This window comes from Canis lupus, chromosome 13, assembly GCF_048164855.1.
Source record: "Canis lupus baileyi chromosome 13, mCanLup2.hap1, whole genome shotgun sequence".
NCBI classification, from domain to species: Eukaryota; Metazoa; Chordata; class Mammalia; order Carnivora; family Canidae; genus Canis; species Canis lupus.
Window position 1 is genome coordinate 7,421,682 of NC_132850.1, and position 26,404 is coordinate 7,448,085.

The 26,404-nt window shown below is 65.4% G+C and overlaps 1 protein-coding gene across 4 annotated transcripts; it reads left to right on the plus strand.

The window, feature by feature from the left end:
- The first annotated feature begins 4,249 nt into the window (after window positions 1–4,249).
- On the plus strand, window positions 4,250–26,366 carry COL8A2 (collagen type VIII alpha 2 chain). 4 transcript variants are annotated; one of them, XM_072771951.1, is made up of 4 exons: window positions 4,250–4,265; window positions 13,421–13,464; window positions 22,088–22,280; window positions 22,810–26,366. In XM_072771951.1, the coding sequence occupies exons 3-4, from the start codon at window positions 22,103–22,105 to the stop codon at window positions 24,726–24,728; spliced, it is 2,097 nt and encodes a 698-aa protein (XP_072628052.1). In that variant the 5' UTR covers window positions 4,250–4,265; window positions 13,421–13,464; window positions 22,088–22,102; the 3' UTR covers window positions 24,729–26,366. The 4 variants fall into 4 exon arrangements, with proteins under 4 accessions (XP_072628052.1, XP_072628051.1, XP_072628054.1 ...); XM_072771950.1 differs by lacking the exon at window positions 4,250–4,265 and adding an exon at window positions 6,600–6,706; XM_072771953.1 differs by lacking the exons at window positions 4,250–4,265; window positions 22,088–22,280 and adding an exon at window positions 6,600–6,706.
- The last annotated feature ends 38 nt before the right edge of the window (window positions 26,367–26,404 follow it).

The following is a 26,404-nucleotide window of genomic DNA, read 5'->3' on the forward strand; positions in this document are numbered from 1 at the left end:
GGGAGCTGTGGGACGCAGCGCATTCCTGGGGGTAATTTACGCTCCTGGCAGGAGGAGAGGAAAGTTTCTACTGTGGGGACGGGGGTGGAGGGAGGGCGCTGCCGAAGAAGTCAGGGGCTGGGTGTTGTGAGGGGCAACAGAGGAGCCAATGGCAGCACCGTCTTACCTCGGCTGGAGCTGGCTCGCTCCGCTGGTTTGGGTGGAGGCCTCCTCCAGGAAGCCCTCTCTGATGCACCCGGAGCCGCAGAGGAGCAGCCCCCTCCCTCTGCGTGGGCCTGTCCAGGTACAGCCCCCGGGGGCGCCCAGAGAAGCCGCTGCTCTTCCCTCCTGGCTCCGGAGCCTGGCCTGTCAGCCACGGACACAGCTAGGACGGAGGTGGGCTCGGGAGGGCCGGGAGGACAAGGTGACGGCAGGAGAGCGCGTGCGAGTGAGTGTGGATGACAAATGTTACTCGTAGCAACAGCTAGTATTTATTGAAGTGTGACTAGGTGCCAATCAGCGCCGGCCTCAGAGCCTCGCATGTATTTCTCCTTTAGCCTTCAACACGCCCCTACCCCTGTGTCCATTCTGAAGGTGGGGAAACTGAGGCATGCCATCTGAAGGTGGGGAAACTGAGGCACGCCTCTGGGACCTAGTAGGTTCAGGACTCAAACCCAAATCGTCCAGTATTGGACACCAAGCTCTGCAATATGTGTTCCGGGTGTAAGTGTTTGGGTGTTAGTGTGCGTCTGTCTCCTTGTGTTCCTTTCATTTAACAAAACTCCTTCATTTAACAAACGTGGAGCCCTGTGACGGGGGCGCTGGGCCAGGGAGAGGCTGGCGGCTGCTGTCGCTCGGGGAGCAGCCGAAAGCAGGGGTGGTGGCAGGGAGGGGACAAGAGGCTGAGGAGGAGAGGCAGAGGTGAGTCCTGACTCTGCTCCTTACTGGCTACGTGACACTGAGCAAAGGATTTGAACTCTGAGCATCGTTTTTTTTCCATCTGATTATGGGGAGGTCCAGTGGCTCCGTCGGTGAAACACCTACCTTCGGCTCAGGTCATGATCCCGGGTCCTGGGAGGAGCCCTGCACTGGGGGAGCCTGCTTCTCCCTCTCCCCTTCCCTCTGCCTCTCCCCCTGCTGTGCTCTCTCTCTCTCTCTCTTTCTCTCAAATAAATACATATTTTTGTAATGGGGATTATAATAGTGCTTACTTTACGAACTGTTTTGAAGATAAAACAAGATAAAGTGCGTGCTATAGGTGGAGTTCCCTAACTGGCAGGTAGGATTATTAGTGTGCTGTCTTGGAAAACTACTGGGCGTGCATCTCTGAGGGGCTCGGTATGTGCAGAGAGGAATTTTGGGAACCCAGGGCTGGGTCTGCAGTGTTCACCCCTGCATCCCCAAGCGTCCAGGGCTACTTTTCAACACGAAGTAGGTGCTCAGTAAATGTTTGTTGACTGCACATTGACTGAGAGTGAGGAGGAAGTGAGAAGGGCCCCTGGGGGAGGGAGGGGTGTGGACCTCCACCGGGACCAGCTACACAATTTATGGGGCTCAGCGCAAAATGAGAATGTAGAGCCCCTTGTTCGAAACTCGTTATGAATTTCAAGATGACCCAGCGGAGCGGTAAACCGAGCCCGTCTGAGCAGGGAGCTCTGTGTGACCACACAGGCGGGCATGCCCACGAAGCCAGCCCTGGCCTCCATTTGTGTGAGTCCCCAGCTGTCCCCAAGCCCAGATGTCCAGGAGAGAGTAGAAGCAGACTCCAAGCACGGTCTGCCATGCTTCCCGGCCTGCCAGAGAGGAGGTGAGGAAGGGAGGGCAGGCCAGGGGAAAGCAGGGGGAGGGCCCAGCGACCAGCAGACTTCCTCCCCAGGAGCCCTTCCAGAGCCAGCCATAGGCCCTCCAGCCCTTCAGGAGCTCGCCACTTCCCCCACCAAGCCACCAGCCGGGGCCTTGGGTGGTCTGGGCACATGTGGTCACATTTAGACATTGATTGAAGCAAAATTGTTATAAGATTAGAACATTGAAGGTAACTTTAATTTCCACCGCATTACTGGGATTTTTGAGGATGGGGCTGAGCGATCCCCTGGGGTGGACGTGAAGGAGGTGGCGGGGGTTGCAGGAGGGTCTCTACTTCTCTAGACCTGCAGGAGAGGCCTCTGGCAACTGAAAAGAAGGAAGGAAGGCGAGACAGAGGGAAGGACTTCCCAGGACTTGTCAGTCCTCCAGCAGATGTGCAAGTTGGGGGCGGGTGGGGACAGGGGGTGGGGTGCAGAGTGGCCAAGGCCCTGGTGCAGCAGGAATTTGTCAGCACCACACCCCTCCCCAGACTATCTGCACACCCTGGGCCACACATCTGTGCAAACATCCCTCCCCCGTCCTCAGCTTGCCAGACAGATGGAATGGTGGCAAGAGGAAGGTTCCATCCAGGCCCTCCCGAGGCTCCAACCTGGGGTGCTTGGAGCCTCGAGAGTTTTCTTACTGGCAGATCAAGATAGAAATTTAGAATGAATGGGGGAATCATGGTAACAGCAATAAAGATTATGCACATTAACTGAGTCACTTCTATGCGCCCGGCCTGTGTAGACTTTATATTAAGTCTGTCTTCCAAGAGGCCCCGCGGCACAGCGGGTCAGCCTGGGAGCCAGCTCGCCCACTTCCCAGCGATGTCACTGTGGGTGAGTCAGTTAGCCCTCGGCACCTCAGTTTTTCCATCTACAAAGTGGGTCCCGCGATAATAGCAACCTCAAAGGGTTTGTGAGGATTAAATGAGTTAATCCACATAAAGCACTCACAATAGTGCTGGCGTGGAGGAAGAGCCCTGGGAGGCTTCGCTGTTATCTTTCGGGACTATCATTATCCCTCTTTTAAAGAGGAGGAATTTGAGGTTTGGAGAAATGAGGTCACTTGCCCACAGTCACAGAGAAGCAGAACTGGGATCCAAACCCAGGTCTGCTCGACTCCTCAGCCCATGCTCTGAACCATCGGGCGGCTGCCAGCATTGGCTCCGCCAGGGGCTGTGCTAAGCAGGTTACATGCCTCGTCTGGTTCATTTTATTTTTCTTATTTTTTATTTATTTTTTTAAAAGATCTTATTTATTTATTCATGAGAGACACACAGAGAGAGAGAGAGAGAGACAGAGGCAGAGACACAGGCAGAGGGAGAAGCAGGCTCCACGCAGGGAGCCCGACGAGGGACTCGATCCCGGGTCTCTGGGATCACGCCCTGGGCTGCAGGCAGCACTAAATCGCTGAGCCACCCAGGGGACCCTCATCTGGTTCATTTTATTTTATTATTTTTTTAAAGATTTTTTTATTTACTTATTTATTTATGAGATACACAGGGAGAGAGAAAGAGAGGCAGAGACACAGGCAGAGGGAGAAGCAGGCTCCATGCAAGGAGCCCGATGTGGGACTCGATCTCAGGTCCCCAGGATCAGGCCCTGGGCTGAAGGCGGCACTAAACCGCTGAGCCACCCGGGCTGCCCTCATCTGGTTCATTTTAAACACCCACCTCATTTGATAGGCCTGCTCAGGTCTAGACCAGTCCTTTAAAAAATTTTTTTTTAATTTTTAAATAATAAAATTAAAAAAAAATTAAGTAAGGGGGCCTGGGTGGCTCAGTCAATTAAGTGTCTGCCTTCGGCTCAGGTCATGATCCCAGGGTCCTGTGTCGGGCTCCCTGCTCAGCGGGGAGTCTGCTTCTCCCTCTCCTTCTGCTGCTCCCCCTGCTTATCCTCTGTGTGTGTGTGTGTGAAATGAATAAATAAAATATTTATTTTTAAATAAATTTTTTTAAAGATTTTATTTATTCATTCATGAGAGACACAGACAGAGAGAGGCAGAGACACAGGCAGAGGGAGAAGCAGGCTCTGTGCAGGGAGCCCGACGTGGGACTCGATTCCGGGTCTCCAGGATCACGTCCTGGGCCAAAGGCAGCGCTAAACCACTGAGCCACCCGGGCTGCCCAAATAAAATCTTTTTAAAAAAAAATTTTTTTAAGTGATGTCTGTGCCAAATTTGGGGCTCGAACGCACAACCGCGAGATCAAGAGTCACACGCTCTCCTGCCGGAGCCAGCTGGGTATCGTAGGAGAGTCCTTGAATCCTCTCTGCCAGCCTAACTCTTGCGGCTGAGGGAGCTGAGGCCCAGAGAGGGGCAGTAATTTGTTCAAGGCCACACAGCAGGTGACCCCTGGCAGAGCCGACCCTCTGCTACCCAGACACCACCAGGGACAAAGCGAAGGTGGAAGCCCCTGGCGACTGGGACGGCCTGGCCCAGAGGTGAGCCCTGATGGGAGAGTCTGCGGACATCTGGCTCTAGGACACTCATTTCCTGCCTGGAAGTTTGCTATGCAAAGCGCTGGTGGACAAGCAGGCAGCTGTGGCAAGGTCATGACGAGGCTGTGCCAGCCTCTGTGCGGGGGTGGGCAGCTGAGCCCCATCAGGAGAGTCCAGTGAACCCCAGGGCTACGGGACAGCAGGACTGGGCCCCACTCAGGCTCGCAGGGGGCGGTGAATGAGGGAGCTGCGCTCCTTCCCCCTGCAGGGCATTTGGCAGAAGAAGAAGAGAGGGGGTGGGGACCCCGTGTGCCACAGAGCATCAGGCCCCAAGGCCTCAGGGAAGTTCGGGGAGTGAGTCAGGAGAACCAGGAGTGGGACCGGTGGGGCCGGGCGAGGGTGCGATGCTCACAGGACCCCTTCCTCAGCACAGCCGCCCCATCGCCTGCGCGCCTCAGCTCCCCCTCCTTCACTGAGCACCCCTCATCGCTCTAAGAGCGGCTCACACTCAGAGCTCAGTGCTCTCGAGCATTGGGGGGTTTCATCCTCACAGCTACCCCCACCCCCGAGCTTTGCAGATGAGGAAACGGAACCCAGAGAGGTTAGGTGACTTGCTTAAGGGCGTGCAGCTGGGGACTGGAGCACTTGGACTTGAACCCAGGCAGTCTAATTCCAGAGTCCATGCTGTCAACGTCCGGCCCCTGCTCCTTAGCTCCCCACCCACTGCCCACCCCCCCATCGGATCCCTATCAAGGGCCTGGTTCTCGAACCAGCTCTGGGGGAGGGCGCGGTTCTCCACCCCAGCCAGTGTCCTCTCAGGTCCCCACCCAACCAGCCCCCTCCCCTTCCTAGGGCACTGTCCCGGCCTGGGCCCCTGTGGTCCCTTCCAGGGTGCCTCCCCCCGGGAGGCCAGAGCCAGAGACCTCTTGCAAACCACCCCCCCCCCAGTCGGAGGAGAAGGACAGGAGTGGGCCCAGGACCTGGAGGTGGGCAAGGGTGAGAGGCCCCACGGAGGAGCAGTGGGGCTGCTGTGTACCTTGGCCGGGGGACAGCAAAGCGGGAGGTCCTTGGAGGGCAGGCAGGAGGAAGGGGAGGGGACGGTGGAGGTGGGCCCAGACCCCAGACAGGCTGCCGCTGGCCCTCCCTGCTCCTTTCCTAGACCTGTTGACGGCTTAGCCATTTCCCACTTAGAACACGCACACGCACACACATGCACCCCAAGCCCCCTGCTCCTGGCCCCAGTTCATCTGACCTCCTCCACTTGACTTGCTGCCTCTACCTCTCCTGAGGCTGTTCCTTTAGCCTCTGCAGCCTGGCTCCTCCCCTGTCCCCCCCCCCATCAGTCCCTAATCACTGGTCCCAAAGATGCTTTCCCGCATCTTTCCTGACCCTGGGGGGAGGGGCACTCCCTGGCCTTCTGGAACACTCCATGCCTTTGCCTTCTGAGTCACTGCTCTCCCGGTTTGCCCCGTCCCCTTCCTGGTCTGTTTTGCTGAACCTCTTCCTCTGCATACCCTTTGAATGTGGGGGTCTCCCGCATCCTGGTCCTGGCGTGGGCTTCCTCGTCTCCTTGCACACCTTCCCTAGGCATAGCCTAGGTGGCGTCAGTCATCCGTCATCGGTCATTTGGTCATCGTCTGTCACCACAGGCCCCGAATCTCCAGCCCCAGCCTCTCACTTCCCTTATGGATACATGGAAACCCCACAGGCATGTTCCACGCACTGTCTGACCACCCTCCTTGCGGCCCACCCGCCCATGCCTAACCTCAAACCTGGGCGCTGTCCTTGCCCCTTCTCCCTTCACCCCTGTCCTTGCCCCTTACCCCTACACCCACGTCCTACCTGTTCCACCTCCTTACCTCCTCCCACCCCTGACCCTTCCCTCCAAACCCCACTGTGTGGACTAGCCCCGATGATTCTAGCAGCGTCCTCCAGGGGGGTCCTGGCCTCTGTCTGCGGCACAGACATGGGGGGGGGGCTCTTCCTAATGCACAGTCTGACCGGGTCACTGCGCTCCGCCCCAGCCTCTGTGGCTTCCCGGTCCACTGGGGGGAAGTGCGGGCAGCTCCAGCCGGGGACCCGCCCGCATCTCCCTAGACCCCCGAGGGCAGGCCGCGGGCGGGCGCAGGGAGGCGAGCGGAGCGGGGGCGCCGTCGAGGCCAGGCGGGCGGGCGCAGGCCTGGCGGAGGCTGCGGAAAGAGGAGGGAGGAGGGACGAGGGACGAGGGACGAGGGAGGAGGGAGGAGGGAGGAGGCCCCGCCCCCGCCCGCCCGCCGCGCCCCGCCCTCCCCCGCGCACCCCTGCAGCCCGCGGGCCGCCGGCACAGGACGCCGAGCCCTGCCCGACCCCGACGGCGCCCAGCCCGGAGCCCGCGCGCGGGAGCCCCGGAGGCCCGGGAGGGAGGCCCGCGAGGCCCGCAGCGGAGGCCGGCGGCGCCCCTGCAGGTAACGGAGGCTGGCGCGGGGGGCGGGGGGCTCGGGCCGGGGTGGGCGCTGGGATGCGTACGGCCATCCCCATCCCGCTCCCTCCGGGCTCCCCGCAGGATCCCGGGTACAGGCCTCTCCTCCCTTCCCCTCCCGGAGCGCGCTGCAGCGCCCCAGATGCTGCGGCTCCTCCAGGCACACCCCCACCTGGGGAGCCTCCCTCCCCACCTGTGACCCGAGAGCCACGCGGCTGCCCCGCAGGCGGCACAGGACAGAACGGACTGGGCTTAGGGTCCCCCAGCCCCAGGCCCCCCGGCCCCCCGGCCCCAGCCCGCCCTCGAGCTCCCCGTCTCTCTGCCGTCGGGCTTGCTGGCCCCAGTCCAGCCCCCTGGTTTGCTGCTCCTGCCCCAGGCCCTCCCCGTCTAGGTGTCCTGGAGGCCCAGGCCGCCGCAGCCCCGCTGGGACCTATAGGGCTGAGAGGACTGGGGCCCGAGCGCCCCGGGTGTCTGTTCCGGGGCTGGGGACACAGTAGCCCCGGGAGCCCCAGGGCCAGTGACGCTCGGCAGCCAGAGGAGCCAGAGGGACTCGGGAGTGGCCGCCCGGGGAAGGCGAGCCCCGTTGAGTCTGCCCGTGCGTGTGTGTGCGCACCTGAGTGTGAGCCTGTCGGGGCGTGGGGGGCAGTGAGCGTCTGCCAGGGTGTTGCGAGGCTGTGCGTCTGTCCGTGTGTGCTGGGGTGAGCCCCCCGGGTGTGTGACAAGGTTCCCGTCGGCCCGCGGGCCCTGGCAACACCGTGGGCCTCCTGTGCCTCCGGCCTAGAGCTGTGCCCTGGGCTGGTGGCGGGGCCCCGGCGTCCTGGGGGCGCCCCTGGGGACAGTGGCCTCCGGGGAGCCACCCTGGGCCTTTGCAACGGCAGGCGGCACGGTGGCAGCGGCTCAGGCAGCCTGGGGGTCCTCTCTGGGGGGCCAGCGAGTGAGCCGATGCAGTGTCGTCTGGGGCCACTCTAGACCCGGGACGGGGCTGGGGCCTGGCGGGCACGAACCCCGCGGGGTGACTGGCAGCCTTGGGCAGGGCCTGGGCGCTCCGCCGGCCTCCTGCTGGGCCGTGCACACCGACAGATCCCCGGACAATCCCCCCAAAACGAGGAGGGCGCACCCCAGACACACACGGTCACACGCAGCTACCCTCCCTCCCAGTGACGGTGACACGCAGCCACACATGGGAACCCGCTCTACTGAACACACACGGCCACGGCTGCTAAAGTGACTGGGCAGGCGTGTGCACACACGCACACCCAAACTCCTACAGACACACGGCAGGCCCCCCACAGCCCAGCCAGACATACTCAGACAGGACAACACACACACACACACACACACACACACACACTCTCACACTCACACTCAGACACAGGGTCTCTTTCTCCGGTTTCACTCTGTCCATTGGAGTGAAAATGAGTGTTTCCGCTCTTGGGCTCAATGGAAGGGGAAAGAAACAATGGAAGTAAATGTGTCTGCTAGTGAGAGGGAGGGAAGGATCCCGAACAGGGCTGTTCGCATAACCCCCCCCCCCCCCCCCCCCCCCCCGTGCCCTGAGACCTCCCCTGCCCCTGCTCCGAGCCAGGCCCAGGGTTAGCAGAGCCCCAGTCTCCCAGCCCTGCTGGCCCCTGGCCCCTGAAGACCCCCAGTGGCAGGCATGGGGCTCTCCTTGCGGGACAGTGGGGCCTCAGTGAGTGGGTCCCATCTGTGGCCCGAGGCACTTACAGAGTTGGAGTGGAAGCCAGAGAGGCACAGGGGCCTCTCATATGGGGCGCAGCTGTGTCTCAGGGTGCCCATTGAGGTCCACGGCGGGGAGGCCCCCTGCAAGCCGAAGTGCGGACAGGAGGGGCTATGAGGGAGGCAGCACCACAGAGGGGACTTCCAAGGAGAACGTGGACTTTGACAGGTGGAGGGGGTGGAAAGGGCGATTGGAAGCCACCCCGGGCAGGGGGAGTGGCAGGTGCCAAGGTGTGCAGGTGGGGAGGCTCCTGTAGGGGACAGTGAGTAATTGGTGGCTGACACAGTGGGGCAACGAGTTGGGGGGGGGGGAGGGAGTGACAGCACTGCGTTGGGGTCAGGTTTCCAAGGGCGCTGACCAGAGAAAGGATGCAACCTGGGCGTCTCTGTGGCTGCTCTGGGGGCCTGGACGAAAGGAGATCCTACAAGCTGGGCCGTTGGAGGGGAAGCCATGGGGGCTGGGGTGGGTGGTTTCCATGGGGATGAGAGGAAGAAATAGATGGAAAGGAGGAAGGGGAGAGACTGGTGAGGCCTCAGTGACTGGCGGTGGGGGTGAGGAGAGGGTGGGCTAGGACCTGTGTACCGGGTGACTGTGGCCTGTCCCCAGATGAGGCAGGTGAATATGGGTTTGGATGTGGGTTTGGCCCCGGGCGCCTGGTATGCTGAGATGGCGAGGGGCTGGGTGTCGGGTGTGGCCATGAGCTGCGGGGCGTAGTGCCTGGGAGGCCTGGAGTGTGTGCGGAAGCCTGAGTGGGTGGTGAACCCAGATGTGCGCACACGAGTGCCCAGACATCAGCCAGGGGAGTCACACTCCCAGGAAGGGAATTCCGGACCCGCTCTGTTCTGTGGGTGTTTCCAGGGTGCTGGGGTGTGGACCGTGGGTCTTGAGTGCAGGCTCGGCTTCCCATCTCTGGTAGCCTCAGTTTCCCCATCTGTAAAACAGGAATGCGAATGCTTGTCTCCGGGGTCTTTTTACTTGCAGAGAGTAAAAAGTGGCCCCGAGTCACACACCTGGGACTTTCACCCAGACTTCTGCTCAGTGTTGTTACCCCTCTCCGGGCGGATCCTGGGACGGGACGTGGGAGGACTTGGCCCTGCTTCCATTCAGATTCTTGGAAAGGTTTGAATTGGGAGGTGACCGTCCCCATGCAGCCTGAACTGGTGGAGCTTCCTGGCTCCTGGAGGGCAGGGGGAAGGGGTTAGTGCCTCGTGGGGTGAGCCATGCGGTATCACGGGCTCGTCTCACGGGTGGGCTCGTGGAGACTCCTAGAGGAGCCTGCCTGAGGCCGCACAGCAGCCAGGGCAGAACTGAACCAGTGGCCCCGACCCGGCCTCGGGCCTGCTTCCTCACAGAGGCCGCCCCACTAGCAAGGCCCATCGGAGACTTTGTCGCCCAAGCTTCTCTAACATAAGTTCCTTCTGTCCCCTTGAAGGAGGGTCGCATTAAGTTTATTGAGCACCTGCTGTGTACCCGGTCCTCTGTTCACAGGTCTCATTTGGTCTTTGTCGCAATGCTGCAAGGCAGGAATCAGTGGCCCATTTAACAGAGGGGAAAGTGGTGGCTCGGTCAGCAATCGGGCCAAGTGTCGCCCTGCCGAGTGCCGCGCCGGGATTCACTCCCAGGTCTGTGCGGACGCCTGGCTCGTGTGGGTGGTGTTTTCTAGTATCTAAGAGCCGCTGTGGTCCTGGCGGGCCCTACGAGGGAGGGCGGCCCCTGGAAGGAAGGAGCCCCAGTTCCGGGTCTCGATTTTGCCACTGGCTGCTGTGGGACCTGGGGGGCTTCTCCTCTGGGGCCCTATAACCCCATGTATGAGATGGGCAGGGATGCCGTCGGTGGGGGAGTGGAGGGGTCATCTCTCCGCTCCCGGAGGATCCCAGGGCAGTCCCTGTCCCATCCCTGTCCACACTCTCACCCTATGTCCGGCTCCCTGTCCCCACCGGCGGCTGCTGGCGGCCTTGCGCTCTGCATGGGCCCTTCAGGCCACGCTCCTCTGACAGGCGACCGCGGCTCAGCTCGTGGCAAACATTCTTTTCATAGTTCCGGGAGCACAGCAAATCCGGCTGCTTAGCCAGGAATGCAGAGTCCCCCCCTGCAGCAGCAGCAGGGGCTGGCGGGGAGGGGGAGCTCCTGCGGGCAGGACGGGAGGGGCCAGGGACCCCGCCGCCCCCCCAGGGCTCCCTCAGCTTAGCCCCAAGGCGGGGGCCGGCCCCCACCGGCTGCCTGGGTGACCCCTGGGTCTTCATCTGTGAGACAGAGTTTCTGATACTAACCCCGGGGGGCTTCGTGGAGGCGGCCAGGTGATGATAACTATAATAAGAATAGTGAAATAATAGTGAACGTTTATTGGACGTTCCCAGGAGGCAAATACGGCAGGAAGGTCCCTCTATGAAATGAGCTCGCTTCATGCTCACACCTGCTCCAGGAACAGGATTTGATCCCATTTCATGGATGAAGCTGCTGAGGCGCAGGCACGGACGATGCTAGCAAAGGGTCTGGGGTGGGGAGACGAACCCAGGCCGCTGGGCTCTTGACCCTGTAGGATTTTTCAATCGACACTCAGCCTGGGCCTGCTCCAAAAATGGGGGACTCCCCACATGAGTGCATCTCCGGGGGAGACCCACTGTTCGGAAAGTTGGGATGGGGCGGCGGGCATGGGACCCTGGCCAGCCTCTGCAGGGGCCCTTTGCGGAGAGGCTGGCAGGGGGCTGGGGTGCATACTGTCCCCCCAGCCTGGCTTGGGATTCAGTTGGCAGCGGGCGGGCTCCGTGCAAACAGGAGATGTCGCCAGGGGAGGAGCTCAGGGAGATTAGGGAATGCCGGTGGCGGCGGGTGGAGGTTAGGAACAGGCCCCCTGAAGTGGGCTCGGGCACTGCCCTGGCACACCCGCCCACCCAGCCTGGCGTCCCATTTTGGAGGGAGCCTGGGTCACCTGCAGGAGGTTCCCGAGGCCCTCGAGGGTTGCCTCCGTCGTGTCCCCAGCCCTGCCTGTCCCCAGGGCCAGTGGGTGCGGCAGGCGCACAAGTGGGGTAGAGGAGACGCGGGCACGGGGCCCCGGGGCTCCAGGGCAGGAGGCTCCAGGAAAACCAGCTGTCCTGGGTCTGGCCCCAAAGTTCAGATCGGGCCCCTGTGCGTCCCAGCCTCATAACCTTGCAGGATGGATGTCACCCCCCTGGATCTCACCGCTCCTCCTCAGAAGAACGCACAGCAATTCCCAGCTCCCAGGGTTAGGCTACAGTTGGGTGACATGATGCCAGGAGCATGCCTAGTGCCATGTCAGGTGCATGAAACGTACTTGGGACTTAGCGTTGTCACTAGGGGCTCCGGGGGGGGGCTGGGGAGCCAGCGGCAGGTGGGCCCCGTGTCTCTGTGTCTGACCCACAGGCCTCTCCCGGGGGGTTGAGCCCCACTAGCCCTCCTCACTCTGAGTGTCCCTCGTGATGCGGAGGCCGAGGGGCCCAGGCGGGGGCCAGCAGCCTGCGGTCCAAGGCAGCCTCTACCCCCTGTGCGCCGTGTGCCCTTGAGCCAGCCGGGTGACCTCTCTGTCCCTTGGTTCCTCCAGCTGTAAAAGGGGAAGACAGTTCCTACTTCCCTGGGCCGTCGTGAGGATGACAGGAGATAATCCACGACGGGACCCCAGCACCGGGCTCCTTGTAGGTGCACACGGAGCAGTCGCTGGGATTCGTTGGTTCTTCTGTTCCTTTGTTTTAATTTTCCTCGTCCTCTGGGGGTGCTCAGGGCTTTCACACCTGCAGCGCTCACATGTGCCTGCTGTCCCCTCGGCCCCGGCCACCACCCCAGTAAATGGCCAGGTCAGACACCTGTCACTCCCAGGGCCTCCTGGTGGGGCTGGAGGTGGGGACCCCAGAGGCCCTCCCACTCAGCCTGCACCTGCCGGCCTGCACCCTCGGGGGAGCCCCCTAGCCCCTGGGGGGTCGTGTTCAGTGGCCGGACGGAGGCAGGTCTTGGCGGAGGTGGAGGGGAGGCCTGGGAGCTGCTGGCTTCGGCGTCTGGCTGCTTGTGCAGCAAGACACAGGGCCGAGTGTCAGAGTTTCCATGGGGGAGGCAGAGGCGAGCTCGCAGCTGGGGAGAGAGTGACGCTGCCGCTGGCCGCCCTGCCAGGTGGGCTGGCGGGGTGTCCCCTCCCCACCCGCCCGGGAGTCACATCTGGCCTGGACGACACCTCGGCTCCCTTGTGCACGGTCGTGTGACATGGACCAGGCGTGACTGACGGAGGCAGGAACGGGGACCCGGCCATCCAGGCCCCACCGCGTGGCCCCCGCACTCAGCAACCTGTGGCCTTCCAAAGAAACGTCAGCGCGGCCTTCGAGGCTCCTCCCACGGTGGCCCCGGCGTGTCCTCTGAACCCCAGGGCGCTTCTGGACCTTCCCGGGTGCGCGGGACTCCTTGTCTGACTTGTCAGCCATTCAGGCTCCTACGCACCCTTCAGGATCCACATCCCGTCCCCCATCCTGTGTGCAGCCTCTGGGGAGGATTCAAGGCGGAGGCAGTGTCCCCTGCTTTGTGCGCCTACAACCCGGGGCGGGGCGTCGTAGCCAGTGGGGTGAAGGCCCAGCGGGTTCTCTGCGCGGCCTGGGCTCCCCACAGCACAGGAGCTTCCTCAGATAGGAGCCCTAGCCTGTGGCAGGGGTCACCTGGCCCAGGGCCCGACAGCCAGTAGGGCCTTCTCAGGCTGGATCCTGGCGCGAAGAAGGAGCTTCCTGAGCCTGGGCCCTGGGGCGGGAGGAACTCCGTCCCCGCAGCCCAGCACCCGCGGGCAGCTGCCAAGTGTGCCTGGAATACAGGGAGACAGTGCGGGGGTGGGGCTGGCTCCATGAGGTGAGGGGCTGAGGCGCCAGTTTCCAGCAGGGGCTCCTGCGGCAGGGCCTGAGTGGCTGTGGGTCGGGGCATCAGCTTCCCGGCTTCTGGCAGCTTCCTCACTGTCTCCCTCTTTCCCGTCCCCAGGCTTTGGCTTTGCCAGGACCTTCAGAGGCCCTCCGACCTGAGAGGTAAGCTGGATCTGGGGGCAGGCCTTCCTGACATCCCCCCCACCCCCACCCTGTCCCCCTTGGGTCCCTCCCACTGCCCCCGAAGCCCCTCCCAGGCCAGGCTGTCCTAGCATCCTAGTATCCCAGCAGCAGGTGACCTCACCTCCCTGCTGCTCTGCAGGTGACCTCACCTCCCTGCTGCTGCAGGTGACCTCACCTCCCTGCTCTGCAGGTGACCTCACCTCCCTGCTGCTGCAGGTGACCTCACCTCCCTGCTCTGCAGGTGACCTCACCTCCCTGCTGCTGCAGGTGACCTCACCTCCCTGCGGCCTGGGCTTTAAAACCCCAGCCCAACTCGGAAGCAGCTTTTTCTCATTTGTGAGCTATTTCGCCCCGGCTCCTTGGCGCGGCCCGTGTTTGCTTGGCCTGCCCGGGTGCAGCGGCCTGGCCTCGCTCCCGCCGGGCCCCCTCCCAGCCCAGCCCGGCTCCTCCTGCCGCCGCCACCGATCGCGGGGAAGCCGCGAAGGCTCTGGAATCTTGGCCGGCGCGCGGAGGCAGCGGGCGGCGGGTGGCGCTCCGGAAAAGGCTGCAAATGTGAACCAGAAGGCAAGGGATTGGCTGCCGTCAAGGCCCTGCCCGCGGCCTGGGGCTCAGGGTGGCTGGGGCGGGTGGGGGGGACATTTCCATGTTCAGTCCTGCTCAGAAGTTCAAGGCCTCTGCTGGGAAGTGAGCAATGTCACCAGCTGAGGCCGGAGCCCCTTGGCAGGGAGGACCGGTCCCCTGGCCACCTGCCTGAGGACACATTTTGCCCTGAGTCCTGCCCACTGCTGGGCCTCCTCCTGGTTCTTCTGCCCCCAGCTGGCTGTTCCCACCTCCCTGGAAGCAGTTCGGCCTCAAGCTGCCCCTCCCAGGAGAGCCGGGGACTTCTCCTCCCCCTCTCAGAGCCCGATAGGCCGACCCGATCCCCCGCGGGAGGGAGGGAGATTCGGCCCAAGCCCCCCCTGTGCCCCAGGCCCAAGGCCCCCCTGTGCCCCAGGGCTGAGCAGGGCGCTGGAAGGACCCCAAAGACCAGGGGGCCCTGTGGGAAGCCATCCTGCGGGCGGGGCTGGAGGTGGGAGGGGGTTGTCGGAGGCCTGGGCTGGGGCAACAGGCTGCAGACCCTGTGAGCACCTACTGTACCCCGGGCAGGGATGAGGTGGGGGGTGGGGAAGAGGTGCCCCGGAGGAGGAGCTGTTCCACCTGAGGAAGGCAGGGAAGGCTGCTCGGAGGAGGAGGCATCTGAGCTGTCCTAAAGGAATAACATGCTGGCTTCGAGGAGAAAGGCAGGGACTCTGGGCAGAGAGGCCTGTGAGGCACAGGCAGACAGGCGGGTAGAGGGAAATAGAAGGTTGGGGTGTCTGGGTCGGAGGATGCTGCGGCTCCGGGCTGCGGCGGCGCCTCTCGCCCTTGCATGCGCTGTTCTTCCCAAGGGGGTGGCGTCGGCCCCCCTGCGGCCCCAGCACCCTGGCTGGTGAAGCCCTGGTCTTATCCCCCCCGACCCCCGTCTGTGTCTCTGCCTGTCGAGCTCCAGACCCGAAGTTTTGTGCCTGTGGGGGGCCTGCCCCCGGGGGCCCCCGCCTTCCCTGCCCAGCGGTGTGCTCTGCTCTCAGTTGGAACGTCCCCTGTTACTCCCCGGGGCCCTGGCGCTTCGGCCTGGCCCCCGCCTCCTTAGGGTGCTGCGTCCCAGATGGGGGTCCTGTGGTCTGTGAGCCTCACCCGCACAGGTGTCTGCTGGGTGTCTGGGCAGAACCGGAGCCTGGTCGGCAAGACAAGCTGGGCAGGGAGCAGCGCCCCGGACCATGAGGTGGCCCCCAGCCTGGCTGCCCCCCGCCACCCCTCAGGCCCCAGATCCCAGGCGGCTCTGGTCTGGGAGCGATCCTCCGGCCTGGGCCCTGAGCTGTGAGGGGCCCAGCGAGTCCCGTTGGTCCTGAGGCCCGCGAGCTCCACGAGTCTCCACCTGAGGACGTGAGACCCAGGCCTGACATTAGCGTGGGCATTAGGGCCACAAATGCTGGCCTTCCAGAAGGTTCCATCAAGTGACTGACAGCCAGAGACTTACAGAGCCCGGAACACAGGAATCCAGGTTCAAGGACATGGGAGAGGAGAGGGACAAATGGGGTTGCGGGGATGAGCAGAAACGCGACAGTGACAGTGGACGAGGTGCCTGAGAGGCACAGGCAGGTGAGCATCCGGGTTCAGGGACACAGAGACCAGAGGAAGGGGACAGGTGTGCACACACCCGCATGGCTCCTGTAGCAGGTGGGCCCCCCTCCCCCTCCTCTCCTCCCCTTCCCCCTCCTCCCCCTCCCCCTCCTCCATCTGACTGTCATCAGGCGTGCCCCACTTGTGAGCTCAGGGTTTTGCCAGGCTCACCCTCAACCGCCACTCTCCGTGGGGCATATTTGTTGGTCCACGTCCAACTGGGTCCGAGCACGGCCTCCTCTCCCGGGAGGTCCCGCCAATTGCAGCATAGCATGGGATTCACCGAGTCAGTACTAGGGAGCCAGAGAGGATCCAGAGCAGGGGAGGGCCGTGCACACAACTGTGCCCAAGCGTGGTCCACACACAGAAGAGAAGCTGAGGGTGAGGGCAGGAGAGACGCTGCTATGATAATGCAGGTGAGGATTTGACAATGTAACATGACGGCTGGGAGGCACCTGGGCTGTGTATTGGGAAACTACAAGGTCTGTAGAGACTTTGGGGAAGGAGGGGAAGGAATAAAAGTGAGAAAAGTCGAGGAGAGTCTACAGGATTGGATTGAGGGTGTACAGGTAAAGGAACAGGGCTGTCCTGCACAGTTGTGCAGGTTGGTTACTGTACAAGGGCACCCGGGAGAGGCAACGAGAGTACCGACTGTGCTGGAAGGAGGGCAGTGCTAAGGCGTTGTGCAGGCTGCAGAGATGCCTCACAGCCCTGCAGGGATGGAAGGGTCAGACATGATGTCCAGTATCTGGCCTGGGCCCTTGGGAGCTGGAAAGAAGCAAGTAATGGGGACAAGATAGTGACAGCAGTTGTGGTGGAGGCATCGGGGGGCAGCCGGTGAAAGTGCTCAGGCTCAGGTGAGGATGCAGGTAGAGGCAGATGTGGGAGCCCTCAGGGGTGGGACAGGGACTGGGCTGGCGACAGCCACAAACTGCAGGGGAACATCCAGAGGAGAGGTGGCCGGACCCAGCTCCTTGGGGCAAGCCTGGGTCTGCAGAGAGGGCAGGGGGAGGAGGGAGGAGGAGCCTTTCCAGCGGGGAGGGGAGCAGGGCCACAGGCAGGATTCCTCGCTGGGGGCAGGAGGGGGTGAGCTTGTCCAAGAGCTTGGCTGAGGTGGCTGGGGAGGGGTGAGGGCGCTGGGGAGCTGCGGTTGGCCTTGTGAACAGGAGACGGGCGCACCCACAGACAGTGGGAGGCCCTGACACCCCTCCCGTCTGAGCCTCGGTTAAGGAGGACAGGAGAGGGCGCCCCAATGCCCAGGATCTGGGAAGGAGGGGGGCTGTAGGGGGAGGCCTGGCGAGTCTGGAGCTGCCGGGCTGGGCCGGGGCGGGCACTGCGCCCAGTGGGTGAGAATGGCCGCTCCTCTGCTCCTCTCTGGGGCCCGGGCTGCCTCCTAGTCCTGAGCAGCTGGGGGACCCCTAGTCAGGCAGGGAAGAATTTTCTGGAAGGCCAGAAAATTGGCTTTGAGACTTGCCTGAGGTCCTGGCCTTTGGCTGGCAGCCAGTCACCTGAGTGTCGGAAGTGGAGAAGGTGCTGCTTTGCAGGAGGAGAAACTGAGGTTAGACGGAGGAGATCGTTGCGGCCACCAGGGCTGGGGGACAGAGCGCACTTGGGGGGCCCACTCAGCTCCCCTCTGTTCACCCTTGCACTCGGGAGGACACTGGGGTTCAGGAGGTTAAGTCACTTGCGAGTAGCACAGTCCCCGGGCGCTACGCCAGAGCAGGGGCCCTGAGGGCTCCCCGGGGCTGGAGCCCCAGACGGAGGGCCTGTGGGGTAGCAGAGGCCTGTGGGGTAGCAGAGACTGGCGGAGGGGCCAGGACAGGGGGTGGGGGCCGGAGGTTGGGGGGCGGAGGGGGAGGCTGAGTGGGGAGGCGGGAGGCAGCAGGGAGCCGATCCGGAGAAATGTCTCCACAACAGGAAGCGCCTCATAACATACCTGTGGTTTGGCTGCAGGGCTCTGCTGCCCCGCTCCTCGGCCTGGGTGGGGGCAGGAGGGGCTGGGGCAGGGGGCAGGAGGGCAGGAGGGGCTGGGGCAGGGGGGGCAGGAGGGGCTGGGGGGCAGGAGGGCAGGAGGGGCTGGGGCAGGGGGCAGGAGGGGCTGGGGCAGGAGGGGCTGGGGGTAGGAGGACAGAAGGGCAGGAGGGGTTGGGGGCAGGAGGGGCTGGGGACAGGAGGGGCTGGGGCAGGGGGGAGGAGGGGCTGGGGCAGGAGGGGCTGGGGGTAGGAGGGCAGAACGACAGGAGGGGCTGGGGGCAGGGGGGCAGTAGGGGCTGGGGCAGGGGCGCAGGAGGGGCTGGGGCAGGGGGGCAGGAGGTGCTGGGGCAGGAGGGGCTGGGGGTAGGAGGGCAGAACGACAAGAGGGGCTGGGGGCAGGGGGGCAGTAGGGGCTGGGGCAGGAAGGAGGAAGGCCTGGGGCAGGGGGGCAGGAGGGGCTGGGGCAGGGGCGCAGGAGGGGTTGGGGCAGGGGTGCAGGAGGGGCTGGGGCAAGGGGGCAGGAGGGGCTGGGGCAGGGGGGCAGGAGGGAGGGGCTGGGGGGCAGGAGGGCAGGAGGGGCTGGGGCAGGAGGGGCTGGGGGTAGGAGGGCAGAGCGACAAGAGGGGCTGGGGGCAGGGGGGCAGTAGGGGCTGGGGCAGGAAGAAGGAAGGCCTGGGGCAGGGGGGCAGGAGGGGCTGGGGCAGGGGCGCAGGAGGGGTTGGGGCAGGGGCGCAGGAGGGGCTGGGGCAAGGGGGCAGGAGGGGCTGGGGGTAGGACGACAGAAGGGCAGGAGGGGCTGGGGGGCAGGAGGGGCAGGGGGCCTGGGGGTAGAAGGGCAGAACGACAGGAGGGGCTGGGGGCAGGGGGGCAGTAGGGGCTGGGGCAGGGGGGCCAGGGGCTGGTCCTGATGGGGCCAGGCCGCAGCGCGCGTGCTCCCCGGGAGCCTCCCCCATGGGATCGCAGGGCTGGGGTGTCTGCTGGTCGCCCCGGGCAGGACCCCGAGGCCGGGCGGGGTCACCGTCAGCGGGCGCCCGTGGCGGGCTCTGTATGGGGCCACCTCCGCCGGCCGCGCCCCCGCCTGGTTGGAGGCCCCGGAGCCCGCGCCCGCCGCCCCGGGAGGAGGCCCAGGCGGCCGCAAAATGCTGACTTGGGCAAAACGCTGTTTTACGGGGATTTGCTGAAAAGGGGGAAATCCCCGCTGAGGACTTGCAGCTGTGCAAACACCTCGGCCTCGCGATGCCCCGATCAGCGCCTCCTTGCGCGCCCACCTCACCCGCCTCGCGCCTGCCAGCCGCACCCGGGGTCACCCGAGAGGCTGGTGGGTCGCCCGAGGTCCCAGAGCAGAGCCCCAGCGCCCTGCCCGAGCCCTGACGCCCCCGCCCGGCCTGCTCGGCTGTCCTCAGCCCAGGGCCTCTGACCGAGGCCGCGTGAGTGTCCCCCCTTCCCGTCTAGTCCGCGCCCCTGGCCCGGGGAGGAGCTCCCGGGGGAGGTCACACGTGTCCACTCAAAGGGAAGGACTGAGTGACTTCTGGCCTTTAGACTTGACAGTGACTTGAGTTCAGTCGACCTGCGCGAGCGGCCCTGCGCTGAGCACGCAGTGGGGACACAGTGACACAGCCAGAGGGCCGCGGCCCAACGGGGCGGGCACCCCGTGGGCTCCGGATGCCCAAGGATGGCGAGAGTCCGCCGGCCGGTGCGCGGGGCCCCAAGACGGGGAGCCGGGGCCGGGGGGGGGGGGGGGGCCGCGGTGTCCGTGAGGGAGGCGGCTGGGCTGGGGCCAGTGTGTCCCACGGGGGGCGCTGTCGCCCTGGGCCACCCACGGGCAGGCTCGGCCACCTGGCCTCAAGGCTGCGGGCTCGCGTCTGCCCGGCCCTCCAGGCGCCGGCCTGCTCTCTCCTCACACCCGCCTGTCTGTCCGTCCGTGTCTGTCCTGCTGCCCTGTCCCCTCTGCCCCGCCCCGGAGTCCTGACGCCCATGCTCAGACCCTGGCTGCCCGCTGGCGCCCTCGGGCACCTCATGGGGGGACAGGAGTGGGGGGGCTCCTGCTTCCCAGGGGCCTCGTGGGAATGAAATCACTGAGCAAAGCCCTGGGCCTGATGGTTGGGGGGGACCGGGAGCCTGATCCCTCTGGGGTCCTGCGGCCGGCCTGTCGCCCTCCATGGCAGGAGTCGCTGGGACGCGGCCAGGTTAGGGAGCCCCGGGGTGAGACAGGGAGGCTTCGCGGCTGGCGAGGACGTTGGCAGGTGGGGAGCTGGGGGGGGCTCTGCCTGGGGTCCCCCTGGACTCGGGGTCTGGCCGGGGGGTCCTGCCTGCTTGGGCTCCCCCATGTCCTCTGCCTCAGGGCCCCTTCCAGCCAAGCCCGAGTTGCCTGCAGCCGCCCTGCGCACCCACCGGGCCGAGCTTCTGGCTGGATGGCTGGGCGGCTGGGTGCGCAGGGGGCCGGTGCAGGACGGCCCTGCCCCTCCCCGAGGGGACCCGGGACCGAGGGCTGGGTAGGGGCTGGGGCTCGGGAGCGAGACGCCTGGTTTGTGGGCGCTGCGAGGCTGGGGCGAAGGTTAGGGCCGCACCTCCCTCAGCCTGAGGGCACCCCCGGCTGTGGAGGCCCGTCCTGGCAGGATTCCCACAGCCTGCGCCTCCGTTTTGCCATCTGTAAAATGGGCCTATAAGCACGTGAGCCTCGGGGTGCATCGAGAGGGCTCTGGAGGCAGAGCTGCAGCGCCCCGGGCTGGGGAGCCCCAAGGCGGACGTTCCCGCGTGGAGGGGCTCAGGGGAGCTCCAGGGACCTGCCTGCCCGAGGTCACCACACGGGTTGCTGGTGGACACTTTCGCGGCCTCCTCGCCCCGCGTTCACTCCTCCTGCCGTGTGACCTGGGCTTGGGGGAGCGCGGGGCGGCACCTCCCGACCCGGACCCAGCGCAGCGTAAGGGGGCCTCGCTCCCCGCCTGCACCATCAGGTGTGCACCCCCCGACCCCTCGTTCAGTTGGCACGATGTGCAGAGGCCCCTGGGGGTGAAGGGAGCCCGCGGCAGGGGGCTGGGGAGAGGGGACAGTCCTCGGATGTTCAAAATGCTCAAAGTGCCACGTAGTCTCTCCTTGCAGCGTCGAGGGGTGAAGGCACCATATCCACAGCACAGCCGCCCTGGGGAGCAGCCTGTTAGTCCGCCTTTTTTTTTTTTTTTTTTTTTTTTAAAGATTGTATTTATTTACTCATGAGAGACACAGAGAGAGGGAGAAGCAGGCTCCATTCGGGGGGCCCATGCGGGACTCGATCCCAGGACCCTGGGGTCATGACCTAAGCCGAAGGCAGGCACCCAACCCCTGAGCCACCTGGGCGTCCCTGTTAGTCCGGCTTTTTACAAATAACATCTTGGAGGCCCCCTGGGTGCCTCAGTCGGTGACGTGTCTGCCTTTGGCTCAGATCGTGAGCCCGGGGTCTTGGGATGGAGCCCCCACATTGGGCTCCCTGCTCAGTGGGGAGCCTGCTTCTCTCTCTCCCTCTGTGATACCTCTTGCTCTCACTCTCTCTCAAATAAATAAAGTCTTTTTTAAAAGTTAAAATAGGGCAGCCCCGGTGGCTTAGCAGTTTAGCACCGCCTTCAGCCCAGGGCCTGATCCTGGAGACCCGGGATCGAGTCCCCTGTCGGGCTCCCTGCATGGAGCCTGCTTCTCCCTCGGCCTGTGTCTCTGCCTCTCTCTCTCTCGCTCTGTGTGTGTGTGTCTCTCATGAATGAATAAATAAAATCTTTAAAAAATAAAATCAAAATAAGTCAAAATAAGAAATGTATTGAGACAGTTCCCATACTGGACGGCTGGCCCCTTTACTGTGCTTGATTCAACAAGTTTGTTTGTTTATTTATTTTTTTTTATAAAGATTTTATTTATTCATTCATGAGACACACACACACACAGAGGCAGAGACACAGGCAGAGGGAGAAGCAGGCGCCCTGCGGGGAGCGGGACGCGGGACTCGATCCCGGGACCCCGGGGTCACGCCCTGAGCCCAAGGCAGGCGCCCAACCGCTGAGCCACCCGGTGCCCCACAGACTAGATTTTAAAAGGCCTCGGACGCCACCCAAGCACCGCAGCGTCCACCGTTCCCGGGCGGAGACCCCGCAGGCAGCTCCCCTGACGTCATGTGCAGCCCGGCCGAGGGGCCCCGCTCCGCTGCCTTTTGCGTCAGCTCTGTCCCCTGGGAAATGGGGCTGAGGGCGGGAACGAGCCGCCGCCGTCACGGGGGGGGGGGGCACGGAGGGCGGCGGCCCCGGGGCAGCACCGGCCCAGGGCGCCAGGCTCAGCGGCGGGGAGGGGGGCGGGGCAGGGGCTGCCGGAGCCCCGGGGCGGGGGGCGGGGGGCGGGGGGCGGCGGCCTCGGTGCCGAGCGGGAGCCCGGGAGCCGCGCCCGCCGCCTGACGCCCGCGGTCCTCCCGCAGCAGGTCGGCGGAGCCATGCGGGGGCCCCTGGCGCTGCTGCCGCTGCTGCCGCTGCTGCTCGGCTGCGGGCCCCGCGCGGCCACCGGAGGCGGGGCTGGCGGCGCCGCGGGCTACGCGCCCGTGAAGTACGTGCAGCCCATGCACAAGGGACCCGCGGGGCCGCCCTTCCGCGAGGGCAAGGGCCAGTACCTGGGTGAGCCTAACCCCGCCGCGGCGCCCGGCAGCCCCGCCCCCTCCTGCCTCCCCCTTCCCGGCCCCGGCCCCGCCCCCCGCGATCTCCCCCACCTCCCTTCCCCGCCCCCCGCGATCCTCCCCCACCTCCCTGCCTCCTGCCCCCCCAGCGATCTCCCCGCCCCCCCCACGCGTTCCCTTTTCTTCCTGACACCGCTCCAGGGCTCCAGGGACCCCTGAGTGGCCTGGAGCGGGGTGCGCCCCAGACGGGTGCTCTCCGGCGGGGGCGGGGCGGGGCGGGTCCGACTGGCTCCGAGGAGGGCTGCTGGCGCCACCTGGCGGCCACTCCACCCCCAGGTCGTGCAGGGATGAGCGTGACCCCAAGCTCCCCGGGGCACCCGCCTGGACAGGTTGGGTGCTGGGAGCCCTCGGGAGGGCCTCTGGACCCAAACGCCTAACCCCACCTGCCGCGAGTGCGCGGAGGGGGTGGATGGCCCCGGAGTCTGCACCCGCCAGGCCCCTGACTGCCCCTTCTCTCTCTCTCCCCCCAGAAATGCCTCTACCGCTGCTGCCGATGGACCTGAAAGGCGAGCCAGGTCCGCCCGGGAAGCCGGGGCCTCGGGGCCCCCCTGGCCCTCCTGGCTTCCCAGGAAAACCGGGCACGGGAAAGCCGGGGCTGCATGGGCAGCCTGGCCCCGCTGGCCCCCCTGGCTTCTCCCGGATGGGCAAGGCTGGTCCCCCAGGGCTCCCAGGCAAGGCTGGACCCCCAGGACAGCCAGGGCTTCGGGGGGAGCCGGGGATTCGGGGGGACCAGGGCCTTCGGGGGCCCCCAGGACCTCCTGGCCTCCCTGGGCCCTCAGGCATCGCTGTCCCTGGGAAGCCAGGCCCCCAAGGGGTGCCGGGGCCCCCAGGGTTCGGGGGGGAGCCAGGGCCCCAGGGGGAGCCTGGGCCCCCAGGTGATCGAGGCCTCAAGGGGGATAATGGAGTGGGGCAGCCAGGGCTACCGGGGGCCCCAGGGCAGGGAGGCGCCCCTGGACCCCCTGGCCTTCCTGGTCCAGCTGGCTTGGGCAAACCAGGTTTGGATGGGCTTCCTGGGGCCCCTGGAGATAAGGGGGAGTCAGGGCCTCCCGGGGTGCCAGGACCCAGGGGGGAGCCAGGGGCTCTGGGCCCAAAAGGGCCCCCTGGAGTGGATGGTGTGGGGGTCCCTGGGGCAGCGGGGGTGCCAGGGCCACAGGGCCCAGCAGGGGCCAAAGGGGAACCAGGAGCCCGGGGCCTCCCCGGCCTGATAGGCCCCACGGGCTATGGGGTACCAGGACTGCCAGGCCCCAAGGGGGACAGGGGCCCAGCTGGGGTCCCAGGACTCTTGGGGGACAGGGGGGAGCCAGGGGAGGATGGGGAGCCAGGAGAGCAGGGCCCACAGGGCCTTGGGGGACCCCCGGGACTTCCAGGGTCTGCAGGACTCCCTGGCAGACGTGGACCCCCAGGGCCCAAGGGGGAAGTAGGGCCTGGAGGACCCCCAGGAGTGGCTGGTATTCGGGGTGACCAGGGACCTACTGGCCTGGCTGGGAAACCCGGGCCCCCAGGAGAGAGGGGACTCCCTGGGGCCCACGGACCCCCAGGACCAACTGGGCCCAAAGGTGAGCCGGGTTTCACAGGCCGCCCTGGGGGACCGGGGGTGGCAGGAGTCCTGGGGCAGAAGGGAGACTTGGGGCTCCCCGGACAGCCCGGCCTGAGGGGCCCCTCAGGAATCCCCGGGCTCCAGGGCCCAGCCGGTCCTATCGGGCCCCAGGGACTGCCGGGCCTGAAGGGAGAACCTGGCTTACCCGGGGCCCCTGGAGAGGGGCGAGTGGGGGAACCGGGAGTGGCTGGGCCCGTGGGGCCCCCGGGGGTCCCCGGCTCCCCAGGCCTCACTGGCCCTCCTGGGCCTCCCGGGCCCCCAGGGCCTCCAGGTGCCCCCGGGGCCTTGGATGAGACTGGGGTGGCCGGCCTGCACCTGCCCAACGGCGGCGTGGAGGGCGCCGTGCTGGGCAAGGGGGGCAAGCCGCAGTTCGGCCTGGGGGAGCTGTCGGCCCACGCCACGCCCGCCTTCACCGCCGTGCTCACGTCGCCCTTCCCCGCCTCCGGGATGCCCGTCAAGTTCGACCGGACTCTGTACAACGGCCACAGCGGCTACAACCCGGCCACCGGCATCTTCACCTGCCCCGTGGGCGGCGTCTACTACTTTGCCTACCACGTGCACGTCAAGGGCACCAACGTGTGGGTGGCCCTGTACAAGAACAACGTGCCGGCCACCTACACCTACGACGAGTACAAGAAGGGCTACCTGGACCAGGCGTCGGGCGGGGCGGTGCTGCAGCTGCGGCCCAACGACCAGGTGTGGGTGCAGATGCCCTCGGACCAGGCCAACGGCCTCTACTCCACCGAGTACATCCACTCCTCCTTTTCGGGCTTCTTGCTCTGCCCCACATAACAGCGCGGGCGCCCTGCCGCCTCGGCCGCCGCCTCCTTAGCGGTAGAGACCTCAGTTACAGGAACCTCCATTTAAGGGAAGACACCAAAGGCTGAGCGGACGCGGAGGCAGGGGTGGCCGTGGCCATGGCCCGAGGAGGCTGACCTGGTCTCTCCCTCCACGCGGCCCGGTGGTTTCCGGGAGGGGCTGGCCTGCGCTCCTGTCCCCCCGCGTCTGTGCCGCGCGGGCAGGGCCCCAGGACGCTCAGCCCAGTGGCCAGAGCCCCCAGCCCTCGGGTGGTGGGTGGGGAACTGCTGCTTCTCGGCTCCGGGCCGAGGGGGACGGAACCCCCGGGGAGACACGGCCCACGCCTCGCCCTCCATGCGCGCCCTCTGCCGGGGCTCTTCTGTGCCCCTGGCTCCGCCAAAAGGGGTTTTGCATGGGGGGGGGGGAGCAATGGGTGGGAGCATCGAGGCGGCCCGTGGGGACACTGCCAGGACTGCAGCCCTGAGTGATGCGCTGGCATCACGGCAGGTGCGGGCGGGGGCCGTGGGAGGGGCGCACCCCTCTTCTGCTCCTGCTGCGACCGCAGGCGAACAACAGAGCCCGCCCCTTGTCCCATCACCTGCGGGGGGGACGGCCCCCGGCCCCCGCTGACCCCAGCTCCCCGAGCCCGGAGCCTCTGCCCCGGCCCTCGGCCCTCAGAACAAGGTGCACACGAGCCTGGGACGCGGGTTCCCCGAGGGGCAGCCTGCGGGCTGCTTCTCCTTCCCCCTGCTCTACGCGGGGTGGGGGCCCCCGAGGCTGAGGCCTGAGGACGGGCTCCAGGGGCCCCCCCTGCAAGGAGCCGAGTCCTGAGGTTTCTGCCAGTCTCTTAGGCCTCCCCAGGCCGGGCCTGGCCCACCGCGCCCGTGGGACCCGGGTCACCCATGGGGCCCCGTCTGCTCGGCTGCCTGCGGGGGAGACGGGGTGGCGGTGGCTTCTGGTTCAGAGCTGCGCCCCGGCCGTGCCTCCCGACCCGTGTCCCCGACGTGGGCCGCCCGTGCACGGGGACACCCGCACAGGCTCCGGCCAGGGCTCCTGGCGAATCCTGATCCCGGGACCCAGGGGAACCAAGGGGCGTCGAGCCAGCCTGGTGGGGCCCTCGCTCCGCCTCCCCCGGGCCAAGGCCCTGCCATCCGGGAGGCCGGGGAGGGGCCGCGGTGGGGAACTTCGCTCCCGGGGAGCCCGGGCTGGGGCCGGCGCAGGACTTGGTTTCTGCCGAAGGCCGTTCCACAGCCTCGCGGGAGGGGTGGCCGGGGTCCCCGGAGCGTCGGGGGATGTCAGTCCCATGTGTCCACTTGACGAGCTTTGATGAGCGACGCCAAGTTTGAATTATGAGAACTGCAGCAGCTCGGCATGGCCCGGGCCTGGCCCTAGGGCGTTACGTTGTTAAGATTAAGGTTTGAATGTTTTCCTTAGTAATTTCATGTCTAACTTGGTATAGGAAGCTTTGTGCTCTGTGTAACCTGTCACATGCCCTGTGTCACAGAAGATTCGGAAAAATGCACTTGGGAATCAAAAGAAAAAAAGGGGGGGGGTACTTCTTTTTGAAAAGAAAGACAGCAGTGTTGACTGACTGTATGGACACAACCTCAATAAAACTTGTCGTATAAAACAGCCGTGCGGGCCTGGAGCTGGGCTGGGGCCCAGGGCCT

What these genes read in the sequence shown, in the direction of transcription:
- COL8A2 (XM_072771951.1), top strand. Translation starts at nt 22,103, where the DNA reads ATGCGGGGGCCCCTGGCGCTGCTGCCGCTGCTGCCGCTGCTGCTCGGC. An exon ending in GGGCAAGGGCCAGTACCTGG is followed by an intron (nt 22,281 to 22,809) that starts GTGAGCCTAACC and finishes CTCTCCCCCCAG; the next exon opens with AAATGCCTCTACCGCTGCTG.